This window comes from Notothenia rossii, assembly GCF_949606895.1.
Source record: "Notothenia rossii genome assembly, chromosome: 8".
In the NCBI taxonomy this organism is placed as follows: Eukaryota; Metazoa; Chordata; class Actinopteri; order Perciformes; family Nototheniidae; genus Notothenia; species Notothenia rossii.
The window spans coordinates 63,260,148-63,280,670 of record NC_136906.1 but is presented as its reverse complement, the minus strand read 5'-3'; the positions used below and the strand labels follow the sequence as shown (position 1 = coordinate 63,280,670).

Sequence of the window (20,523 nt, the reverse complement as noted above, 5' to 3'; positions counted from 1 at the left end):
AAATGAGCACAATACGTCCCCTTAAATATTGTTTTCCCATCAAATGATACAGTACAGTACACACTCTAATCTATAATCCTCTCTCTTGCTGCAGAAACGTGCCAAGGGCCAATTCCTCTTCTTTAAGGTGTGTGAGCACCTTAACCTCATGGAGAAAGACTACTTTGGACTCGCTTACATTGACAGCCATGAACAGAAGGTACGCACACGCACACACACACACACACACACACACACACACACACACACACACACACACACACACACACACACACACACACACACACAGGATGTACTGTATGCCCAAAAAGTCAGTAATGTACACATAAAGGAACTCCAGACATGGATGTCTGTACAGTGTCTTGTGACATACATTATTTCACAGCAATTTTTCTTTCTTCCTGCTCTGTGTCTCTCTACCTCTCTACAGTGTTGGTTGGATCCCACTAAGGAAATCAAGAGACAGATACGCAGTAAGTTTCTTTTTTGCCTTCTTTAAGTTTCATACACACCATTTATCAACCAATCCATCCATCCACCCACCCATCTATCAATCCATCCACCCACCCATCTATCAATCCATCTATCAATCCATCCACCCACCCATCTATCAATCCATCCATCCACCCACCCACCCACCCATCTATCAATCCATCCATCCACCCACCCATCTATCAATCCATCCATCCACCCACCCACCCATCTATCTATCCATCCGCCCACCCACCCACCCATCTATCAATCCATCCACCCATCCACCAACCCATCTATCAATCCATCCATCCACCCACCCACCCATCTATCAATCCATCCATCCACCCACCCACCCATCTATCAATCCATCCACCCATCCACCAACCCATCTATCAATCCACCCACCCATCTATCAATCAATCCATCCACCCACCCACCCATCTATCAATCCACCCACCCATCCACCAACCCATCTATCAATCCACCCACCCATCTATCAATCCATCCACCCACCCACCAACCCATCTATCAATCCACCCACCCATCTATCAATCAATCCATCCACCCACCCACCCATCTATCAATCCACCCACCCATCTATCAATCCATCCATCCACCCACCCATCTATCAATCAATCCATCCATCCACCCACCCACCCATCTATCAATCCTCCATCCATCCATCAAGCCATCAATCTTCCATCTACCAATTGTCCATCCATTATCCATACATCCAACCATACACACATTCATCTATCCATGTCTCCCTCTGCCTTCATCAACAATATATTGCACATAACACGGTAGCCCCAACTTCTCTGCCACAAGGCGATACATTAAATATATATAATGAATTAATGAAAGAAACAGCTTCACAATAAAGACAAACAAAGCCGGAGACATTTGAAACCTCACGACAGCAGTCTTTGCAAAGTTAGCAGAATAAACGCAGTTACCAAGACCTGTTTACTTCATTATTTATCGCTCGCTTTATGAACAGCTGTTCATTTATAAATGCGGGGCAAGGTGCTGTGTGGTGTCAAGTGTGTGGAGCAACCAAGCATCGTCAAAGCTTTGTTTTGTTTTTGAATGGACGCATGTGTTGGTAACAATAAAAAAAGGTGTCCTCCATTTGTGATGACGTCTCTATATTACGTTCAGAGCACAATTACAAATGACATCTTTTTAGAATCACGACAAATTAGCTTGGTGTGTCTCCACTTTGTCATTGTATTTGTTGAGGATTTAATTAGAAGTTGTGAACTTCTTTTGGTACTTCTTGCTGTACAATGTCATTCTCTTTAGAAGGGTTTTGAAAAAAATGCCCAAAACTTCAGCTGACTTCTCTTCAGGAAAATCTTAACTCTTGCTGTTTTTGTCTTGGTCTTCATATTTGAAGTAAAAACAGGCTTTAACACCCAGCCTCAAAACTCCAAGTTGCACTTTTAAGGGAAAGGCTTTGTAAAAACATATACTTTTGGCTCATAAAGTGTTATTTTTGAATGAGTGTATGTGAGGTAGTTGGCTGTGTGTGTAAGCGTGTGGTGAACATGCATGCCTCATTGGCTTGTGGCAGTTTCACTGTGTGTGCCTGTGGTTTGTGGATCAGCGATATGCAACTGGTCTTCATTTGTGTGCATTTTTCTGTGTGTGTGTGTGTGTGTGTGTGTGTAGATACTCAAAGGCTGTATCATGCGAGTTGTATATTTGTACCCGTGTGTGTACAGACACAGCACCACACAAATGACAGGTTTGACACCAATCTGCTCTAATCTACCATCGGTTTACACCCAGCAGTTGCCACGCTACGTCACTACATACCCAGCTGGGACCTAAACAGTTGTTTTTTGGGTTCCTTGTTTCATTTTTGGAATGATTTTAAGCTGTACCACGTGCAAGCCTTAAACCTTATGATGTAAGGATTTAAAAGAGAGCTTTCTGAAATGGTCATTTTGGTGGACCGAAAAATGAAAAAAAAGTCAGTCTACAGGGTTTGTTGTTGTAAGTTAGACTCCTTCCCACAATTCAGATTACCATGACCAACACTTTGTGGGTGTGTCTGTTGTTTGTGTCTGTGGAATCATGACTTGAGCATTAGGTCAAACAATAGAGAAAAATCATGAAAAAAACTTAGGTTTGACACAATGAAAATAAATGAGCTAAATAGAGAGAGGATGAAGTCAAAACTAATATAACTTGAAAAAGAAATTAGAAAAATAAGAGAGAAAAAGTTGCTTCCAAGAAACTTGAACCCACAAATCTGAGCTGTCTGAAGTCAAATCCATTGTAACACAAAAAACATTCAGAGCAGTCAAATATTAATCCCAGCCAGTGAGCCCCTTCTAAGATGTCACTTTGACGGATAATGAGAACAAGATTTCCTCTCGCTCTCTGAGTCGGGCTGGCAGCCGAGCAGAAAGGCTGGAGACTGGATTTAGTCCAGTGCGTGTGCCTGTTGTTAATGTTTAACAGCAGCGCGCATGTACTCTCCACAGCCAACCTTTATGGTGTTTGGTGTCTTACTGTGCTCATACAGGATGTACTTTAGCAGCCAATTCAGTTATAAAAGCAAACAGCAACAGTCTACGCTAAAGTATAGGATCATAAGTGAAAGTGTGCTTCACTAAAATCCTATATTTTTTGCAAGGTATACATTTTTCTTTACATTTGTAAGAATATAAACTACAGCCTTTTACATTCATATGATATACATGTACCACGAATCAGAGTCGCTGCATTCACTTACAAAGGGGACACACAAAAAGTTTGATAAAATCACAAATGCTAAATCTGTATTACAAATGGTAATTGGGTTCATAGTGGACTATTTTAATGGAATATAATAATTGTTAAAGATTGAAAATATAAAATGTTTATAGTAAAATATAAACAAGCTTGCAAAGTGCATTGTCACTGCAATTGGTTGCCCATATGATTGTCAGTTAAATCCAGAAATGTACATAAATAATATAAATGACCTCCGTATTTTCTCAAATATATGCTGGCTTAAATGTAATATGTTAGATATTATTTCTCAGGGAAGGCTTGATAATATTAGTCGTAACTAATGAGTACTGCTTGGGCTGTTAACCTATTTCCAAACAATGCAGTCCTTCTCTGGATATAAACCCAACAGAAAAAGTTTGATAATAAAAAATTATCTTTTCTATTTGACATCGTACTTCCTACAGATTATTGAATTTCTGTGCAATACCATTTTCAAAACAGTGTTCCTCTATTTTCTGTGACAAGTTGTCAATATACTCAAACATACACAGTCTATTTTGAAAGTAACCCGAAGAAGCCTGAGTGGGAACGACCTGTGGATGACACGGGATGAATTGTTGCCAGGAAGAGAGTAGTGGATGTAGGAGGGAGGGGGGGGGGGGGGATAGCATATGTGTCAGTATGTGTGTATTCTATGCTTCATGGGGAGTATTGATGGGCGGCATGTGGTTGTGTAGGAAGATAACGGACAGGAGAGACTCACAAAGCACTTAACGCTGCCAACAAAACATACAAACTCAATTCACTCCCACACACCGACACACGTCCATACAGCCAGACGCACTCGATATTTTCCATTTCTGTACGTTAAGCGACTAAAATGGAATCTGTGGAAAGAATACGTGATGGTTCAAATGAAAACCCTTGGTACAGCACTATTAGCATGAAATGGAATAGTGCTGTACCAAGGGTTTTCATTTGAACCATCTGTTAGAATGAAGCTTTAAATGTCATGTCAAAAAATATATAATATTGATTTATGGTGCTGTGAGAATGGCACTTTACTGCCCAGTTTTACCAGGTGAGTGCTTCGTTTTGTGCACAGCAAGCAGATAGAGGATTATTTTTTGGTGGCAGTTAAAAATGATGTTTGTGAAAGGCAAAATGCGAGCATTTATACAATAAAGTGACATTTGTATTAATAAAACCAGCTAGTAAGTGTTGTACTCTCTTGCATCCATCTGTTTTTTATCCGGTTTCGACGCTAAAAGATATTGTCCTTACCAGCCATAAGTGTGTGTGTGTGTGTGTGTGTGTGTGTGTGTGTGTGTGTGTGTGTGTGTGTGTGTGTCATAGACTGTATACATACAGTATGTGTTACTGTGGACTTGGTTGTGACCTTGGAGGATGAAATGGTCTCGATGTGATGGCAGCTTCTTCCTGACGGAATTTTACACACGACGTGATCGCAATCTTTATATTGAGTGTGTGGGCATGTGTGTGTAGTTGTTAGGCAGAGGGACGCAGAAAGAAGGGGGGGATGGTTGGCATGCAGGGCAATTTGGCCTCCTGTGGGAAGGATAACAGGACGTTTTATTCGAATGAAAGTTTATAGGAAATCCAAAAGGAACGATATTATGATGATTTTGCGTGCTTTTGTTTATGATGATGGAGATAATGTTTTTTATTTTTTTAAGATAAAGACAGGATGAGGTTATGCAATACCAGTTTTGATCTGCTGCTGTATTTGTGTGTGTGTGTGTGTATATGTTTGTGTGTATGTGTGTGTGTGATGGACCAGGCTTAGCACTATCTGAAAGCTGTTTCGCATTTTGCCCTCACTCACACCCACTTTCACACACGCACGCACATGCACACGCACACACTCACTCACTCACTCACTCACTCACTCACTCACACACACACACACACGACTGATATGGGCAGAGGAATGGATGGATGGATTAGCATAGAAATATAAAACTTAACGCTGGTTTTACCATTTTACACTCTTGTTCTCATATAGACATACTTCCATTGTACTTTTAAAATATGTAATGATGCTGTGCTGTAAATCATTAATCTAATTAATAATCTCTCTTCCTCCAGGTAACAACTGGAAGTTCGCATTCAGCGTCAAGTTTTACCCCCCCGACCCCTCACTGCTCACTGAAGACATTACCAGGTACACACACACACACACACACACACACACACACACACACACACACGCCCGCCCATCTTAGATTTGTACCACCTTTTCCCGAAAGCTACATTAGTAGTTTCTTATGATACAATGTAAAGAAAGAAAGGAAACTGTAAAAAACATTTATTCCCTTTTTAAGTGAATTCTTTAGCAGACAGTTCTATTTAGACATTCAGCAGACACGGAGTAACATTTATTTGGAGTTCTGTTTCCTGTCTACCTGGTGATTTTAAGTCCAACATACACTTTTTCTTTCAGCCCCTTTTATGGTCTTTACTAAATCTTTAGCTGCAGCATTAAAATGTCACTTTGAAAATGGATTGTAAGGCCTATAGCAAAAGTTAAGAAAAACACAAGTTGGCATGGCGCACATTGCTAATTCATTTATATTTGTACATTTGAATGCACACACACAAACCTGGGCATGCTCAGGGCACTCAGCATTTAGGTTGGAGTGTTCGGCTAATGGGTCGAACACTTTCTCTGATGGTTGTGGCTGAAGGCTAATTGAGGACACACACTCACTAAATTGCATTCACTCACCTAGAGTACAAACAACATATTTTTTTTCAATGGAATTGTATTTAAAGGGTCCGTATTACACTCATTTTCAGGTTCATATTTGTGGTTCCATGCTTTAATGCTACAGCATCTCTTTTCACCCTCTGTCTGAAACCAGAGCCCAATCTGCTCTGATTGGTTAGCTGGCCGACTCTGGTATGATTGGTCAACTGCTTAGGCCAAGGAGCGCACATCTCTATCACATACAATTTGTTTGATCGCTAGCCAAAATAAATGGCGTGTTACATAGTGATGTCACTTTGTTACAGAATACATCTAAGGATTACAATCAAAGTGTTTCAGGCATGAGAAAGTTTTGGATTTTAGCCTTTGCAGGCCATTTACATACAAAAAAACCTTTAAAACATACGATGGGAAAGCTGAAAAAACATTTGATGGCTCCATTGAATGTCTCTTTTCAGAGGGTTTGCCAAAGGCTTTATTATTGTACATTATCATATTTAAGAATCAATATGTTTTACACCATATTAACATGCTGGATTAAAGTCCTGAGGCCACATATTACTAAGTATAAAGAAGCCCTGTATTTGGATGACTGGTGTTAAAGCCTCCATATCAGCATGTCCCGCCAAGGTGACTTTGAATGAGATTTTCAGACCCATTTACCAGCACCCTGAGGTGTCTGAATCAGTTATTCACACAGAAGCTCTATTCACATAATGAACTTTAGGGGGGTAGCTCACAGTGCCGGACAAATCACTAACTGCTCGTTACGAGTTTGGGTATGTCATGGCGAGGATTAGACGCAAGGTTGTACCAACAAACCAGTGTACCAGCAAACTAAAAGAAATCCTACAACAGACACGGCACCAACAAAGACATTTAATCTGCACCAGCTGACCCCGTCTGCTCGGGCCTCACAGGAGGACCTTTGACTGATCTTTTTATCATTAGCACGAACAATGGAGCCGGTTTCAGTCATAAAGTCTGGATTAGAGTTTTTGATTAGACTTAAGCCCAGCCTGATTCCCTTCTTTCCTCTCATGCAGGTACCTGTTGTGTCTGCAGCTCCGTGAAGATGTGTCTTCGGGACGACTGCCTTGCTCCTTTGTCACTCACGCTCTGCTGGGGTCGTACACTCTGCAGGTACAATACACGGTGTATGGATACAAGTTTCCTCATGTTTTCAAAGGCTTTACCTACAATCTTAAAAATTGGCTCAAATATGGTGCTCAAACTCCGTGAATCAACACACCATAATAACATGTAATGGCTTGCCCACAACACTGGCTATGACCCCAACGCCCTTCTTCTGAACTGAAAATATCATTGTATCGTTTTAGGTGTCCCTAAGTATTATTTTAACGTCTCCTTTTGGTTTTTCAGGCAGAAGCCGGTGACTATGAACCCGACCAGCCTCGGCCTCTGGACAACGTCGGTCAGCTGACCTTTGCGCCCAATCAGAACAAAGAGATGGAGGAGAAGATTCTTGAACTCCACAAGTCCCACAGGTCAGAGATACAGGTTGTCGAAAGTAGACCGGGACAAGGATGTATGTTTTTTTGTGTGTTATTTTAAATCTGTACATCGTTTCCTTATTGTAGTAAATGGACCATGACTCGGTTATGTCCCTGTTCCATATATTCCAACTGTATGGATTTATGCTACCATACTATTGTAAATGTTTGGGTGTTTGTAGTCATTTGCCTTTTTCTGGGTGTTTAGGGGAATGACACCGGCACTAGCCGACGTCCAGTTTTTGGAAAATGCCAAGAAGCTTTCCATGTACGGGGTGGACCTGCACCATGCTAAGGTTTGAAGAAAGAAATGCCATCTCCTTTTCCTCCTGCTATGTTCTTTCTCTCCTTCGCTTCTCCTCCATCTCTTATCTCTTTTCCTTTTTTTTCTTACTCTCCATTTATGTTTTACTTTCTTCTCCTATCTTTTCCTCTTGATATCCTCTGACCTTCCTCCTTTTCCTCTCCTTTCCTCTTCATCTCCCATTCCTCTTCTTCCTCCCTTCTCCTCTTGTACCTCTCTTGTCCTCCTTCTTTTCTCTTCTCCTTTCACCCCTCATATTTCCTCATCTTTTGCTCCTCTCATCTTCTTCTCATCTTTTGTTATCTGCTTCTCTGGCCTGTTCCTCTTCTCTCATTCTTCCTCTCCTTTTCTTGTCCTTGTCCTTTCCTCACCTCTCCTCTCCATTGTTGTTAACATCAGGGGAGTAGCACCATTTCTTTGATGTCGAAAGAGTGTGTCTGCATGTTCGGGTCACTCCCATCTGTGTGTGTCTGTGTGAGTGTATGTGTGTGTCAGCTGTACAAACATGGAGGCCATTGCCATGGGAACAGCCAGTCTCTCTCTCTCACAGGGAGAGCAGGTCATCAGCGTGCATGTTTCCATGTGCGTCCGAGTATTTTTGTGTCTGAAAAATGGGGGAAATATGCATGAGAAGAGAGAGAGGGGGAGACTCTGAAAATAGAAGGAGAGGATGTGAGGCGGAGGATGCAGAGGAGACAAAGACATAACATGGGGACAGATCCTTGAAAGAAAGAAAGAGGCGAGTGCCCTTTAAGAGCATGCTCCACTTGTTTGCAACACAGAGGGACAACCGGGGGGGGGGAAATGAGAGCAGCACAGAGAGCGTTTCCAATGTTGCATCTTTCTTCTGGCAAAGCAAAGTTGTGGGAATTCAGGGGGCAGAGCTATTTCTGTCCCGTGTCATCAATTTGTGTTTTTGCAAGTTTCATGACGCCAAGACCCACAGAGGAACCCTTTCAAACGCTGAATGTCATACTAAATTATCAATCATATTGAAACAAACACTAATGCACTTCGATATGTTTAATTCAAATACAAAAAAAAACTGAAATTGGTTTCATTCTGAACCGGTTTAATCACATTACGACACATCGAAAAATAACATTGGTCATCATAAAATGTGTTTAAACCCAACATTTTTTCAAAATATTGGTTTTGCTGGTTCAATTCAACTCGATTTCAATGCATGAATCAGGTTGATGGGGGAATAATGAGTTGTAAATGTAAAGCGCTTTGAGAAGTCACAAAGATATAGCACTGTACAAATACAATAAAAAAAACGTTTACCTTATAACAATATGTTCATTAGTGAAACAAATCTTTTCACTGTCTTTATTACAGAAAATGACTGCACTGAAAACTCAAGCCATGCTATCTGCAAATATTCTTGGGTGGATGTTTCATATTTCAGTTCAGTTTTTAATACTATTTATCAATATGTATTCATTTATGTTAATTTAGATTGTTACACCATAGCTGGCAAGTAAATATATAAAGAGTTGAGGACAGACTGTGAAGTAACTGTGCAGTCCTTATTTACTCAAAAACAGCAAGTGGTCAATTTGATTTCCATTCTGTCTGTGCCAAATTGCTAACATGTATATGGCAGCGATCGACGAGCCGCTGACAGCATGTGAAGGCCATGTGATGTGTTTATGTGTCTCGGTCAAACTAGCCATTATCAACTTCCTCCATTAGTCCCAACAGATTTTCCCTGTGTGCATGCACTGCTGTAATCAATACCATTACCACACGGCCTTGGACTTAAAAGCTTTGTCAGTGAGTTAGTCTGCCTGTAACCATGTTAGAGTTGTACTGAATGTTGTGTGTGTGCTAATTGAGCTCCTGTTGAGCTTAAGCAGACTACTTTAAAAATCAATCTGTGTGCAGCATGATCTGATATGGAAGAGCAGGCGGCACACACACATGTTTATCAGGGATTCATGAACTATTTCATGATATTATGTGTGTTTTTGATTCCTACAGGATTCTGAGGGTGTGGACATCATGCTAGGTGTGTGCGCTAACGGACTCCTGGTTTACAAAGACAGGCTGCGGATCAACCGCTTCGCCTGGCCCAAAATCCTCAAGATTTCATACAAGAGGAACAACTTCTACATTAAGATCAGACCAGGAGAGGTGTGTGCTCAGAGACATGTTTTCTACACGACAAAATGACCTGGACCAAACACAAAAAGTGTGAAATGAAAAACCCATTGGAGAAATTTGAGTTTGATATTCATTGTGTTAACTATTGGATTCTTGGTGCTTTGGAGAGTCTTGAATATACGTATTTTGGTTTTCGCACAAATATGTGTAGGTTTGTAATGGTTTCTAATTATTATTGAGGTTTTTTTACTTGGTTTTTATTTCTGTTTCAGTTTCATCATACAAACATATTCACATGTATGCCAACAGTTTTTCTCCATTTTCATTCAGCTCCATTTATGAAAGAAAGACATGAAAGTATATAATACAAATGGAAATAAATAAATAAGTCGAAAAATATCCCAAAAGGTAGATATGAAAAAGAAAATAAGATAAAACAACATTTAATACAAAAATAAAAGGGGTGGGTGGGGGGGGGGGGGGATCTTCAGAATCAGAATACCTTTATTAGTCTCACAGAGGGGAAATGTACGTAGTTACAGCAGAAAAAGAGCCACAGACAGCTTAGTGTTACATGCATTAAAAAGCACGAAGTTAAACAAAAGTTAGGATATACTTTGGTCAGGAGGTTGAGACACTGGGGTGCTTCAGAAGATGTGGAAAAATCAACTCACTGGATCAGCACCATTATGGCGGAACCCAAACATCCTCAAAGTGTCTGTTATTTGTTCCATCTGAAAGATTTGGTGTAAACATTTCTGAAAACTAAATGTGACTAACAATCTTACATTCCAGGAGAGAAACCTAGCCGGCCCTCTGACTAAAGTCAAAACAACACAACATACTTCGATTTATTCGGCCCTACACAAAATAGTTCATAACAGGGATCTGTACTGCACGAAGCGTGAGTTTCTTTTGCGATGGATAAAATGACATATTTTCTGTTGTACTTCACTTTAAGGGAACAAATCTAGTTCTGCAATCCCCTAAAAATAGCCTCTTTTATTATATATATATATGTATATTATTTGATATAACCTCAAAATAGGCTAATTCAAAACGTACATATCTAGATTTAAGAAAGAAGAATATCAATCACCTATTAATGTATGTTTAGTAAAAAGTTATATTTGAAAATCAATACTTTTCTGAGTGAACTCCTTGAAGATGAAAACATAGTGCTTTACAAAGTACTCGTTAGTCTTTTAACTTCATTTTCCGATGTCTGTATTAACCCCGTTTCATGTTCCATTGACAGACGGAGCAGTTTGAGAGCACGGTGGGTTTCAAACTTCAGAATCACCGCTCTGCCAAAAGGCTGTGGAAAGTCTGTGTGGAGAATCACAGCTTCTTCAGGTACAAACACACACACACACGCACACACACACACACACACACACACACACACACACACACACACACACACACATCCTGCGAATGCCCGTGGGTTTCAGAGACTGCCTGTCTGGAGTTGAGGATATTGAAACGGCTTGTTGGGTAGCGTTCAATAAAGGAATGTGTGCTTCATCAGGCTCAACAAAAGGCTGCCTCTCCTTCCAGAAAATAAGTCCACAGCGTGTATCTCGTGGTTGTTTAACCAATCTGATGCCCGGGGCGATGCATACACACACACACACACACACACACACACACACACAAAAGACCAACCAGGTGCTCATCAATGTTGCGTTTGTAGTCGCCGCGAGTGTGTGTGTGTCTGTGTGTGTGTGCAGGAGAGAAGAGGGATAAGCTTTCATATCCTGTTGAAGAGTCGCCTGCAAACATGTTGTTTCCCTCTACTGCACATGTAGTCACATCACAAAACGTTCTGAAAACAAAATGATTCAGATGTATTAGTTGCTTTTTGTAAACACTCTTACTGTTGGCCCTTCCTCCTTTGACCCAGGTGAAAGCTATGGGAGGTAACCTATAAACAATTATTTTGTTCTATTTGTTTAAACTGTCTTTTCACTTTCAATCATGTCATCCTTCAACCTACTTGTCTGTCTACCTGCGTGTAATCTTCCCGTGCAATCATTTCTTCCCACGCTGCCAGCTGGATAGCTATGAGTACTTATATCAGCCATGTTTTTGTGTTGTCATTAATAATGATTATTTTGGGGGAGTGGCCAAAAGAGTCAGTTTTGCCAAGTTTGCAATATTTTCAACAGATTAGTTATGGGTATTTTGGGTTATTTCTAAATGTACCCTCCTCCTGCTAATCCCTCAGGACCACAATCCTTGCTTTAAGTTTCTCGCCACTTGGAAAATATTTTGTGTGTTTTTCGCTGTCATTTTGCCAATGTTTATGTAGTTTCCTCTGCTTGCGACATAGCAACAACTTGCTGTGTTCTTAGAGGTTTAGACCTACTTTTTTAACTAAGCAAAAGAAGAAAAATCCTGCCATACACCTCTAGTCAAGCCTTTATTAGAGAGAGATAGATATGGATGGGGGAGATAGAGGGGATCACATGTGTAAAAGGACTCCCGGCCCGGATTCAAGTCTGTACATGGACATCCATCTCTACCAGTGAGCTATGTGGCAGCCGGAGAGATCATTTTTGTGACAGTCTAGTCCAGGGGTCGGCCAACCGCGGCCCACGGGCCGCATGCGGCCCTTTAAGCCCTATGCTCTGGTTATGGCTAGAAAGGATCCGTCTAGTGTAAAACTCTCGCGAGAGTTTGGCTGAATGTCACATGGCTGAATGTTTACGTTTGGCAGGCAGCCTTTCAGTTACGATCGTTAACATCAGTTGGCCACAGCAAATGATGGTGAGAAGCTAAACGATCTATTAATTATGTCAATGACAGGGAGTGTGATTATTGAAATAGGGTGTTAGCGGTCTTGTTGGTGTTCAAAGAAGAATGACAACACTGTAGATCACCAACACTATGTTTTATTTTGTATTCACAGGCAAGTCAACGTTGTCGCAGTAAAAGTCCCAAGATAGCTCCTTGTGCAATAAAATGTTCCCTTGCATGGTTTTACTATTAAGTCTGATGTTTCTCTATTAATATTGCTGCTAAATTAATGTGTATGTTGCATCATGTTACTGCTGTAGATGTGTTTCCGAGCCGCTCCGATTACAACGAGAGTTACAACGAGAACGTCACGTCATATTTACACTAGACGGATCCTTTCTAGCCATAACCCTCTGCTCTGGCTCCCTTGAGCTTAGACAAAAAATAAGAAGGAAATACAATAAAAGTATTTGTAGGACTATTTATATTTTGTTGCATGGTTGAAAATGTTTTGTATCTTGTATTTTGAGGTGATACTGTGACACATAAATAAAAAACAAAACCGTTTTAATTAGGTCAACTAAAATATGCGTCACATCCTGCTACGGTCCCGCGCGAGCGCCTTTTCCTGCGGGTGAATAACCTGACCCCCGGCTCGATGAGCGAACTATGGATAAATCAAAGAAAAGTACCGGAGGAACACAGGATTTAATTCTGTGTGGACAGAGTTATATGCTTTCACAGCAAACGATGCTGGTTTACCGGTATGTTTGATATGTAGAGAGAAGTTGTCAACCCTCCCGATTTCATTGCCCTCTCCCGGTTTCCTCCCGGGGTCATATTTCTCCCGATTTCTGACAAAATCAGATTTACACACAACTGTTTCCACTCGGACTTTAATACAGCTACACCATTGTTTGGTTTCCATGGTAACACGTCTCTTTAGTAGCGCGCGCAACTCAAAGTCTGAGAGGGTGGTGAGGCAGATATTCACAGAAAACAGAAAAATAATCGACAACTACTCTACACTCTGCTCACTCCTTTCCTGTAAAATACAGGTCCAGCCCACACATATGCCCCATCAAGGACGGTGCTAGAGGCCGCAAGGCAGTGCACTTACAACTACAATAAGCATGTTAATGTTAATCTAACAGCTCCGGCGATCCACTAGCACCCCCCCAAATTCTAGCGCACTCGAGCTGGTTTCTCCATTCTTACCTACCCTACCTTTAACTATTTTTAGGGTGCAGCTATATGTTTATTTATTTCAAAGTGGGCCCATTTTAATAATATTTGTTTTCCTTCAAATGTGCAGAGGACTCCCCAAGTGCTGTGTTTAATTTATTTTAAAGTAGGCCTGTGTATTATTTTTTAATTCTCCTTATAGGAGTTCTTTGTTTCTTATTAGAGGTTAACAGTTTTATATAATGTAATAAATAGCCTAATAATTGCAAAAAAACTGTAGTTTTTGTCTGATATAACAACAAATACAACTTTATTAGCTATGAAATATGTTTTGCGGCTCCAGACAAAAAAATGTTTTGGAAAAAGGAGCAAAATGGCTAATTTGGTCAAAAAGGTTGCAGACCCCTGGTCTAGTCTATACATCGTTTGTTTAGGTCTCATCCTACTACTACTGTGCCTTTTAAAAAAAAAAATGCACTCTCCTTTTCTCCCATCCCTTTCTCCTTCTATCTCTGTCTGTCTGTAGATTGAACGCACCCGAGCCCCCTGCCAAGGCCCGCTTCTTGACCCTGGGCTCCAAGTTCCGTTACAGCGGGCGGACCCAGGCCCAGACCCGCGTGGCCAGCTCCCTCATAGACCGCCCCGAACCCTGCTTCGAACGCACTGCGTCCAAACGCAGCAGCCGCAGTCTGGATGGAGGTAACAGACACATGGCATTACAGCTTTACTCTGAACTATTTCAATGAATGGACATGCAGACATACACACGAAAAAGATTTAGTGGAAGGAATGACAGGTGTGTGTGTGTGTGTGTGTGTGTGTGTGTGTGTGTGTGTGTGTGTGTGTGTGTGTGTGTGTGTGTGTGTGTGTGTGTGTGTGTGTGTGTGTGTGTGTGTGTGTGTGTGTGTGTGTGTGTGTGTGTGTGTGTGTGTGTGTGTGTGTGTGTGTGTGTGTGTGTGTGTGTGTGTGTGTGTGTGTGTGTGTGTGTGTGTGTGTGTGTGTGTGTGTGTGTGTGTGTGTGTGTGTAAAAAACGCTAGTGTCTGACCAGATACAGGAAATAGCTGCAGCATATGTTTCCTGTCACACGGTGAGAGACAGAGGGGCGAGAGAAAGAGATGGAAAGAAAGAATGTTTTGTGTGTCTTTTAAAGGAAAAAAAAAATTAAACCAATGAAAGAAATAGAGCATGAAGTCACTCTCGGATCACATACATGTCATGGTGGAGAGAGAAAGCTTGCCAAGCAGTGATAACATTTAATAATGCACATGGATGAACACCTGAATAACATCGTTGCTGATTAAATATTTAAATGATTCATATCAAATACATATTTGAATGTCTTTGGTTGAAGGTGCACTGTTTCTTAGTTATTTGTTTGGCCTATAGAGCCCACTTGATGCAGCTGTGCACTGCTGTATCACATCTGTGCGGTTACTTAACGATCTTACATCGCCCCCTGCTGGACACATTATTCCACTGCAAGCCAACATCTTTCTTATTGTTCTTTATAAATCAAATTAAGTATTTTTTTCTATGCCAAATATCTACTTTGTACAATGCTCAATCACACCCTTGTTTAGAGAAAAAAAACGTTGTTCCAGGTGTAAAACAAACCAGTGATCTTGATCTGAACAAGTACATACAGCAGCTGCCAGTGGATAAGGGTTAAATAATTAAGTTAAATAATCATGTTTTTTTTCTTGTTTCTCATTTTTTAGCACCAATGATCAGCATTACTGAAGCCACATCTGAGAATGGACGTGATCCCCACCTGGATCTCCACTCAGACTCTAAGGTGTGTGTGTGTGAGAGAGTGTGTTTGATGATTTCACCCTGTGTAGATACAGTATGCATTTCCGTGTGTCGAAAAAGAAAGAATGAGAAAAACGTATTTATTCATGTTTTTACAGCAAGTCACCTTTCCTTGTTGTCATTATACTATAGATGGGGGGCTGTATCTCCCCGGGAACTGTTAATATGTTTGCGTTACAGAGAGAGACATTTCATGTCTGTGGGTGATGGGAAAACACCATGTCACTAGATGGGACCCTTTTGTTGCTTATCCTAGTGTTTATAGAAGAATCCTGATACATTTAGCCTCCCAGAGTGTGTTCAAATCAACATTATATTTGTCATACCTTTATAATAACATGCCTTTTTCCTGGGTTACTACATTTATATTGTAATAAGTGATAACACATTTCGATACTTAACTTTGCCTCCTCTGAGACCACGAGGTTTCTAACATTTCCCCCATTAAGGGGAATGTGTCAAATATTTTAAATAATAGACGAATATGAAACTTCCCAAGTTGATAACCTACATGAAGACAATGCTTTAACTAATTGTTAAATGTTATTTGAATATGCAAATTAGGCATACATAGTCTCATTAATTTGCATACATATTCAGGACTACATTTGAATCTTAGTTAAAAGCATTTAATACATTTTTGTTCATTTTCTTGAAATATTAGAGGTTTCTGACAGATTTTCTAAAATCTCTTTGTTTTACATTATAATGTAAACTTTACCAAAACAAACCCAGAAAAAGTAGCAAAAGAAACACCTTAATGTGTATTTTGAAGTTTTTCTATCCAATAATCTTAAAATGCTCTCATTGTTCTCCAAATGTAACAATGTGTTGCCTGTAGGGTCTCCCTTTATGCTGTAAACATTTTAGCGAGAGAAATCGGCAACACAGACCAACAACACCAATCTTCCCAGATAAATATGATCATCTTCATTTGAACATCTTCCTTTGGATGTTAACCTCATTTGACAGCAGTTATTATAGGCAGGTGAACACCACGTTGACATTTTCTGGAGCTAATAACTGAGGAATGTTCTGTACCTCAACAGGGATTTATGCCCACTACTTGGTACATACAGTATAAAGTGTATATATTATGCATGCGTCCTGTTCCAACCCCTCCCCCCTCTTTCCCTTTCCTCCCTGCTCTCACCCGGCACTGTGTGCTGACCTCTCTTAGCCTTTTTCCAGTAGTGCCACTGTTTGTGCACACTGTTCTCCGCCCTGCTATGTTCACTTGAACCTGTTCTTGGTGTTCACTGACTAATGTTATGTCTCTTTCCCTCTCTCTTTTTTCAATCACACCCTTTCTTTTGTTTATTTCACTTCCCCTTTGCATGCTGTCATTGATGTCATTTCATGATACAATGAAATGATGTTCTGAACATGCGTCTGTTGCTTTGGTTGAACTTCTTCACTGCTTGCTGATACACTCTGGATGTGTGTGCTCCACTGTTTCCTCTTCTTCCCTTTCCTTCTTCCTCTCCCTCTTCTCTCCTGCAATCCGCCCCCATCAGTCCATCTTCATGTTCCCTCTCTCTTTCTCCTCGTCATCCTCCCTCTCCTCCCTCCCCCCTTCCCTCGACACCATCTCCGAGTTCGACCGCGGCCTTTCCGACATTTCCGAAGATGATGACCTTACCGACGACCTCACAGCGTCTCACTCGCTGTGGGCTCTCCCCTCGAACACCTTCTCTCTTTTCTCCGATCAACAGTCTGCCGATCTCGCACTAAACCCTCCGGCCTCTCCTAGAAGCTCCCAAACAATAGTTTCCGAGGTTTCCTGCGTTGAGGAAGGCTGTGTGGCTGAAACTAAACCTCCATTTACAAATTGGTGCAGCTGGTTCTCCCTCAGGGGTGTCGTTAGATATGTCTCTTTCGTCCTGTGTTTTCTCTCCATCGAGGGGAAAAACGGCAACAGGTTTCTGCCCAAACAACTCATTTCAGGATTAACGAAGAAATTACGCTTTTTAACCCTAAAACTCACTCCTAGAGATATCGTCACTCCCAGTTTACGCCAAATTGGTAATGGCTTGGCTCTAAATTGGACCAGTTTCTGGGCGTTTCTAACAAGCTATCTGTCGGCTAAAGCTACTAGCTTGGTTCCAGCTGTTCTTTGGCGGCCAAAACGACTGCACCTGCCCTCCATTTCTTCTCTTTCCTGTCCTCCAATTGCCTCTTCCTTATCCTCCCTCCCCGCGCTTTCCTCTCTTCCCTCTTATTTATTTTCTGTTCCATCTCTTTCCTCCTTCTCCCGCTCCAATGTATCCCCGTCCATCCATCGCTACCTCCTAAATCCTTCCCCTCTCTTGTTGCCCTGCCTGCTCGTCGTCTTCCTGTTGGTCGTGATGCTAACAGCAAGCCAGTCTTTAGTCCTAGCCTTAGTTTTAGCCACACCCCTCGGCCTGACCCTGTGTTACCTGGAGAACCTTGTGTCCAGTCAGCGAAAGGCATTTTTGCCAACTTTTGACCCGGAAACGGCAAACGATCAGTCCGAGCATCCGCTAAGCTTTCCTCTCACGCCGACACACACACCTCCGCGTATCAGACACCACACGAGCGCTACCAGGACGCAAGAGATGTGTGATCCCGCCGCATAGATGAACAGAAACCCCCCGACAAATCCTTTCCCCTCTCCGTTTACATCCTCTATTTATAAATGTTTAAACTCTTATCTCTACAATCATTCTCGTCACCACCCCCTTATTTCCCTGAATATTTTCTTATGGCTTACCATCCCTGAACCCCGCCACTGTTTTGTTTATAATAAAGATTAGAACCAGTTATATTAAACAAAGTATAAAACTCAGAGTTTATAAAGGATACACAATGTTAAAGTATATATAAGGAATAAAGTAGAGAAGAGTTATAGTTATTAAGTTATCTAAAAACTGTACAGAGACTTTTAGGGATGCACAAAACACACTTTACGAGTCATTTGAAATGCTTAACGTGTTTCAGATCTCTTAAATAGTCAGTATACATCCCCTATGTGTTTGACACGCAGCATATTAATGTCACGCTCTTCAAATAAAGCAACATCGTTGTGTAAATTGGTATGATGCAAGATAATCAAGCGAGAAACGTGTTTTATTTTTGACTACATTTGCTGCATTCTGCCTTTGTAGAATACATGATATAACTGTACATACAGTTCGTTACAGTACTACATCAAGGCGGAGCACTTAAAGCTTATTCATTTGTATAATATTGAGAATAAATGTTAAGAGTAAACAGTGTTACACTCGCCCTGATCCCTAAGGTCCCTCTAACCCCCATATTTTGTTCGCTTAGTTTTAAGTCAAAATGTAATGGCATTTTCATGGTGGCCTTTTGTCTTTTTCCTGCTCGATAAAGCTGTAGATGCAGATAAAAGGGACAAATGATCATAAGACAGTTCTAAATAATATCAGAATAGTTCTATAATTGTCCTCGTTGACTACAAAGTAGTGTTTGTGTGATAAATACACATACTATCTCTAAAGTATTGATAGAATTGTACTTACGCATTAACTGTACTACAAAGAAAAAGGTTTAGGAAAAAGCTGAACTTTGTGTCATGTATGACGGACTGAATCTTTTTTGTTTTATACGATGAGGAAATCCATTTATTGACCATCTCAGACTTTTTTCATGTTACTGGGGCAAAGGTCACATGACCTCCCTACGGCTGCTAAAGGGAAGCAACGTTTCCCATCTTCCATTTCACCTTTTGCTTTCTCCGTACCCCATTACCCTGCTCATTGTCTCATGACTGCCGTTCGCCGCAACATTAAAGGTTATGGAGGTGGACTTAAGCCCTGGTGATGCGGAAGCCACGCCCACCCAGGTCTGTAGGGTCCGACTTTACCCAGCATGCTTTGCAAAATATAGAGAATTAAACATAGGAATGAATTACTAAGGAGTATTGTAAAGGTGGTTACTGTATAGTGTAACCTGTCCTTCCTCTCTCCCTTACTTCACCCCATCAACAGTCACTGGGAGCCAGTGAGCCCACCCCCTCTCAGGTTCACACATTATTATTGGTTGTTTTATTATTTTGGTCTGTCAATCATTTGCCCGGCACGCGTCGGTTTGGTTCACGCCTCTTTTATGGTGATCTAACACGATCATACAGTTTTTTTTTTATTTCTCGACCCAATCTGGAAGTAACATTGACTACCGCTGATATAAAGTTATAAATATGTTTGAGATAAGACCCTTTGTTTCCAGATTGGGTCTGAGTGTAAACACTGAACCTGAGTGGGTACTTTTTACCCAGAAATCCTCACTTTCGGTTGCTCTGCTGTGGGTTTTTGGTTTCCACTTTCTGTTTGGTTGCTGGTTCATACTTGTGGTTTGTTATGTTTTGGGGGTTTCCTGAAAGCACGGTTTTGTGGGTTTCTACACATGTCTGTTGGTGCTATTTCTGATTTTGCATGAGTCAACATGGGTACGAGTGAGAGCATAATGACATTCAATGAACCCCAAAATGTTGTTAATTTGTGCTTGTACCCATCTTCCAGCCTTCATCACAGTTTGAGACATGTTGGCTGTGTCACCGCATTTTATTTGTATTATTCATTTTTTTTTGTTGTATACTTCATTTTACATATTTTGTATTATGATTTTATTTTTTGTTTTCTTATTAATTTTATTTACTTTTTTTTATTATTACAGATTTTCTTATTTTTATAGATTTAAAACAAAATGCATTTATTTTACTTCTATTTTTTTTAAATTAATTTTTCCATTTATTATTTCTTGCTGTATGTCTGCCTTCCAGAGTCCAAACAGAGTGCATGGGGACAATATTTATGTGAGGCACAGTAATTTAATGTTGGAGGTTGGTACTGGCGTCGCCTGATGGCCGAATATAAGAATTACATGTTTCTGTGTACTCTGACGCCATCAGAACTACAACTCCCTCTGCGCTGTACTACAC

At 40.8% G+C, this 20,523-nt stretch overlaps 1 protein-coding gene across 18 annotated transcripts in view; it reads left to right on the top strand.

Moving 5' to 3' along the window:
* Positions 1 to 20,523, top strand: part of epb41l2 (erythrocyte membrane protein band 4.1 like 2) — a 56,728-nt gene that overhangs the window by 23,566 nt on the left and 12,639 nt on the right. For 10 of the 18 annotated variants that reach the window (XM_079644684.1, XM_079644683.1, XM_079644694.1 and 7 more), the window contains exons 5-16: positions 95 to 199; positions 431 to 473; positions 5,311 to 5,386; positions 6,979 to 7,075; positions 7,316 to 7,440; positions 7,655 to 7,742; positions 9,737 to 9,889; positions 11,118 to 11,215; positions 14,313 to 14,485; positions 15,506 to 15,582; positions 19,378 to 19,428; positions 19,574 to 19,606. In XM_079644684.1, coding sequence (XP_079500810.1) covers positions 95 to 199; positions 431 to 473; positions 5,311 to 5,386; positions 6,979 to 7,075; positions 7,316 to 7,440; positions 7,655 to 7,742; positions 9,737 to 9,889; positions 11,118 to 11,215; positions 14,313 to 14,485; positions 15,506 to 15,582; positions 19,378 to 19,428; positions 19,574 to 19,606 — 1,119 coding nt within the window. The other 8 variants (XM_079644686.1, XM_079644685.1, XM_079644680.1 and 5 more) reach the window with 4 other exon arrangements.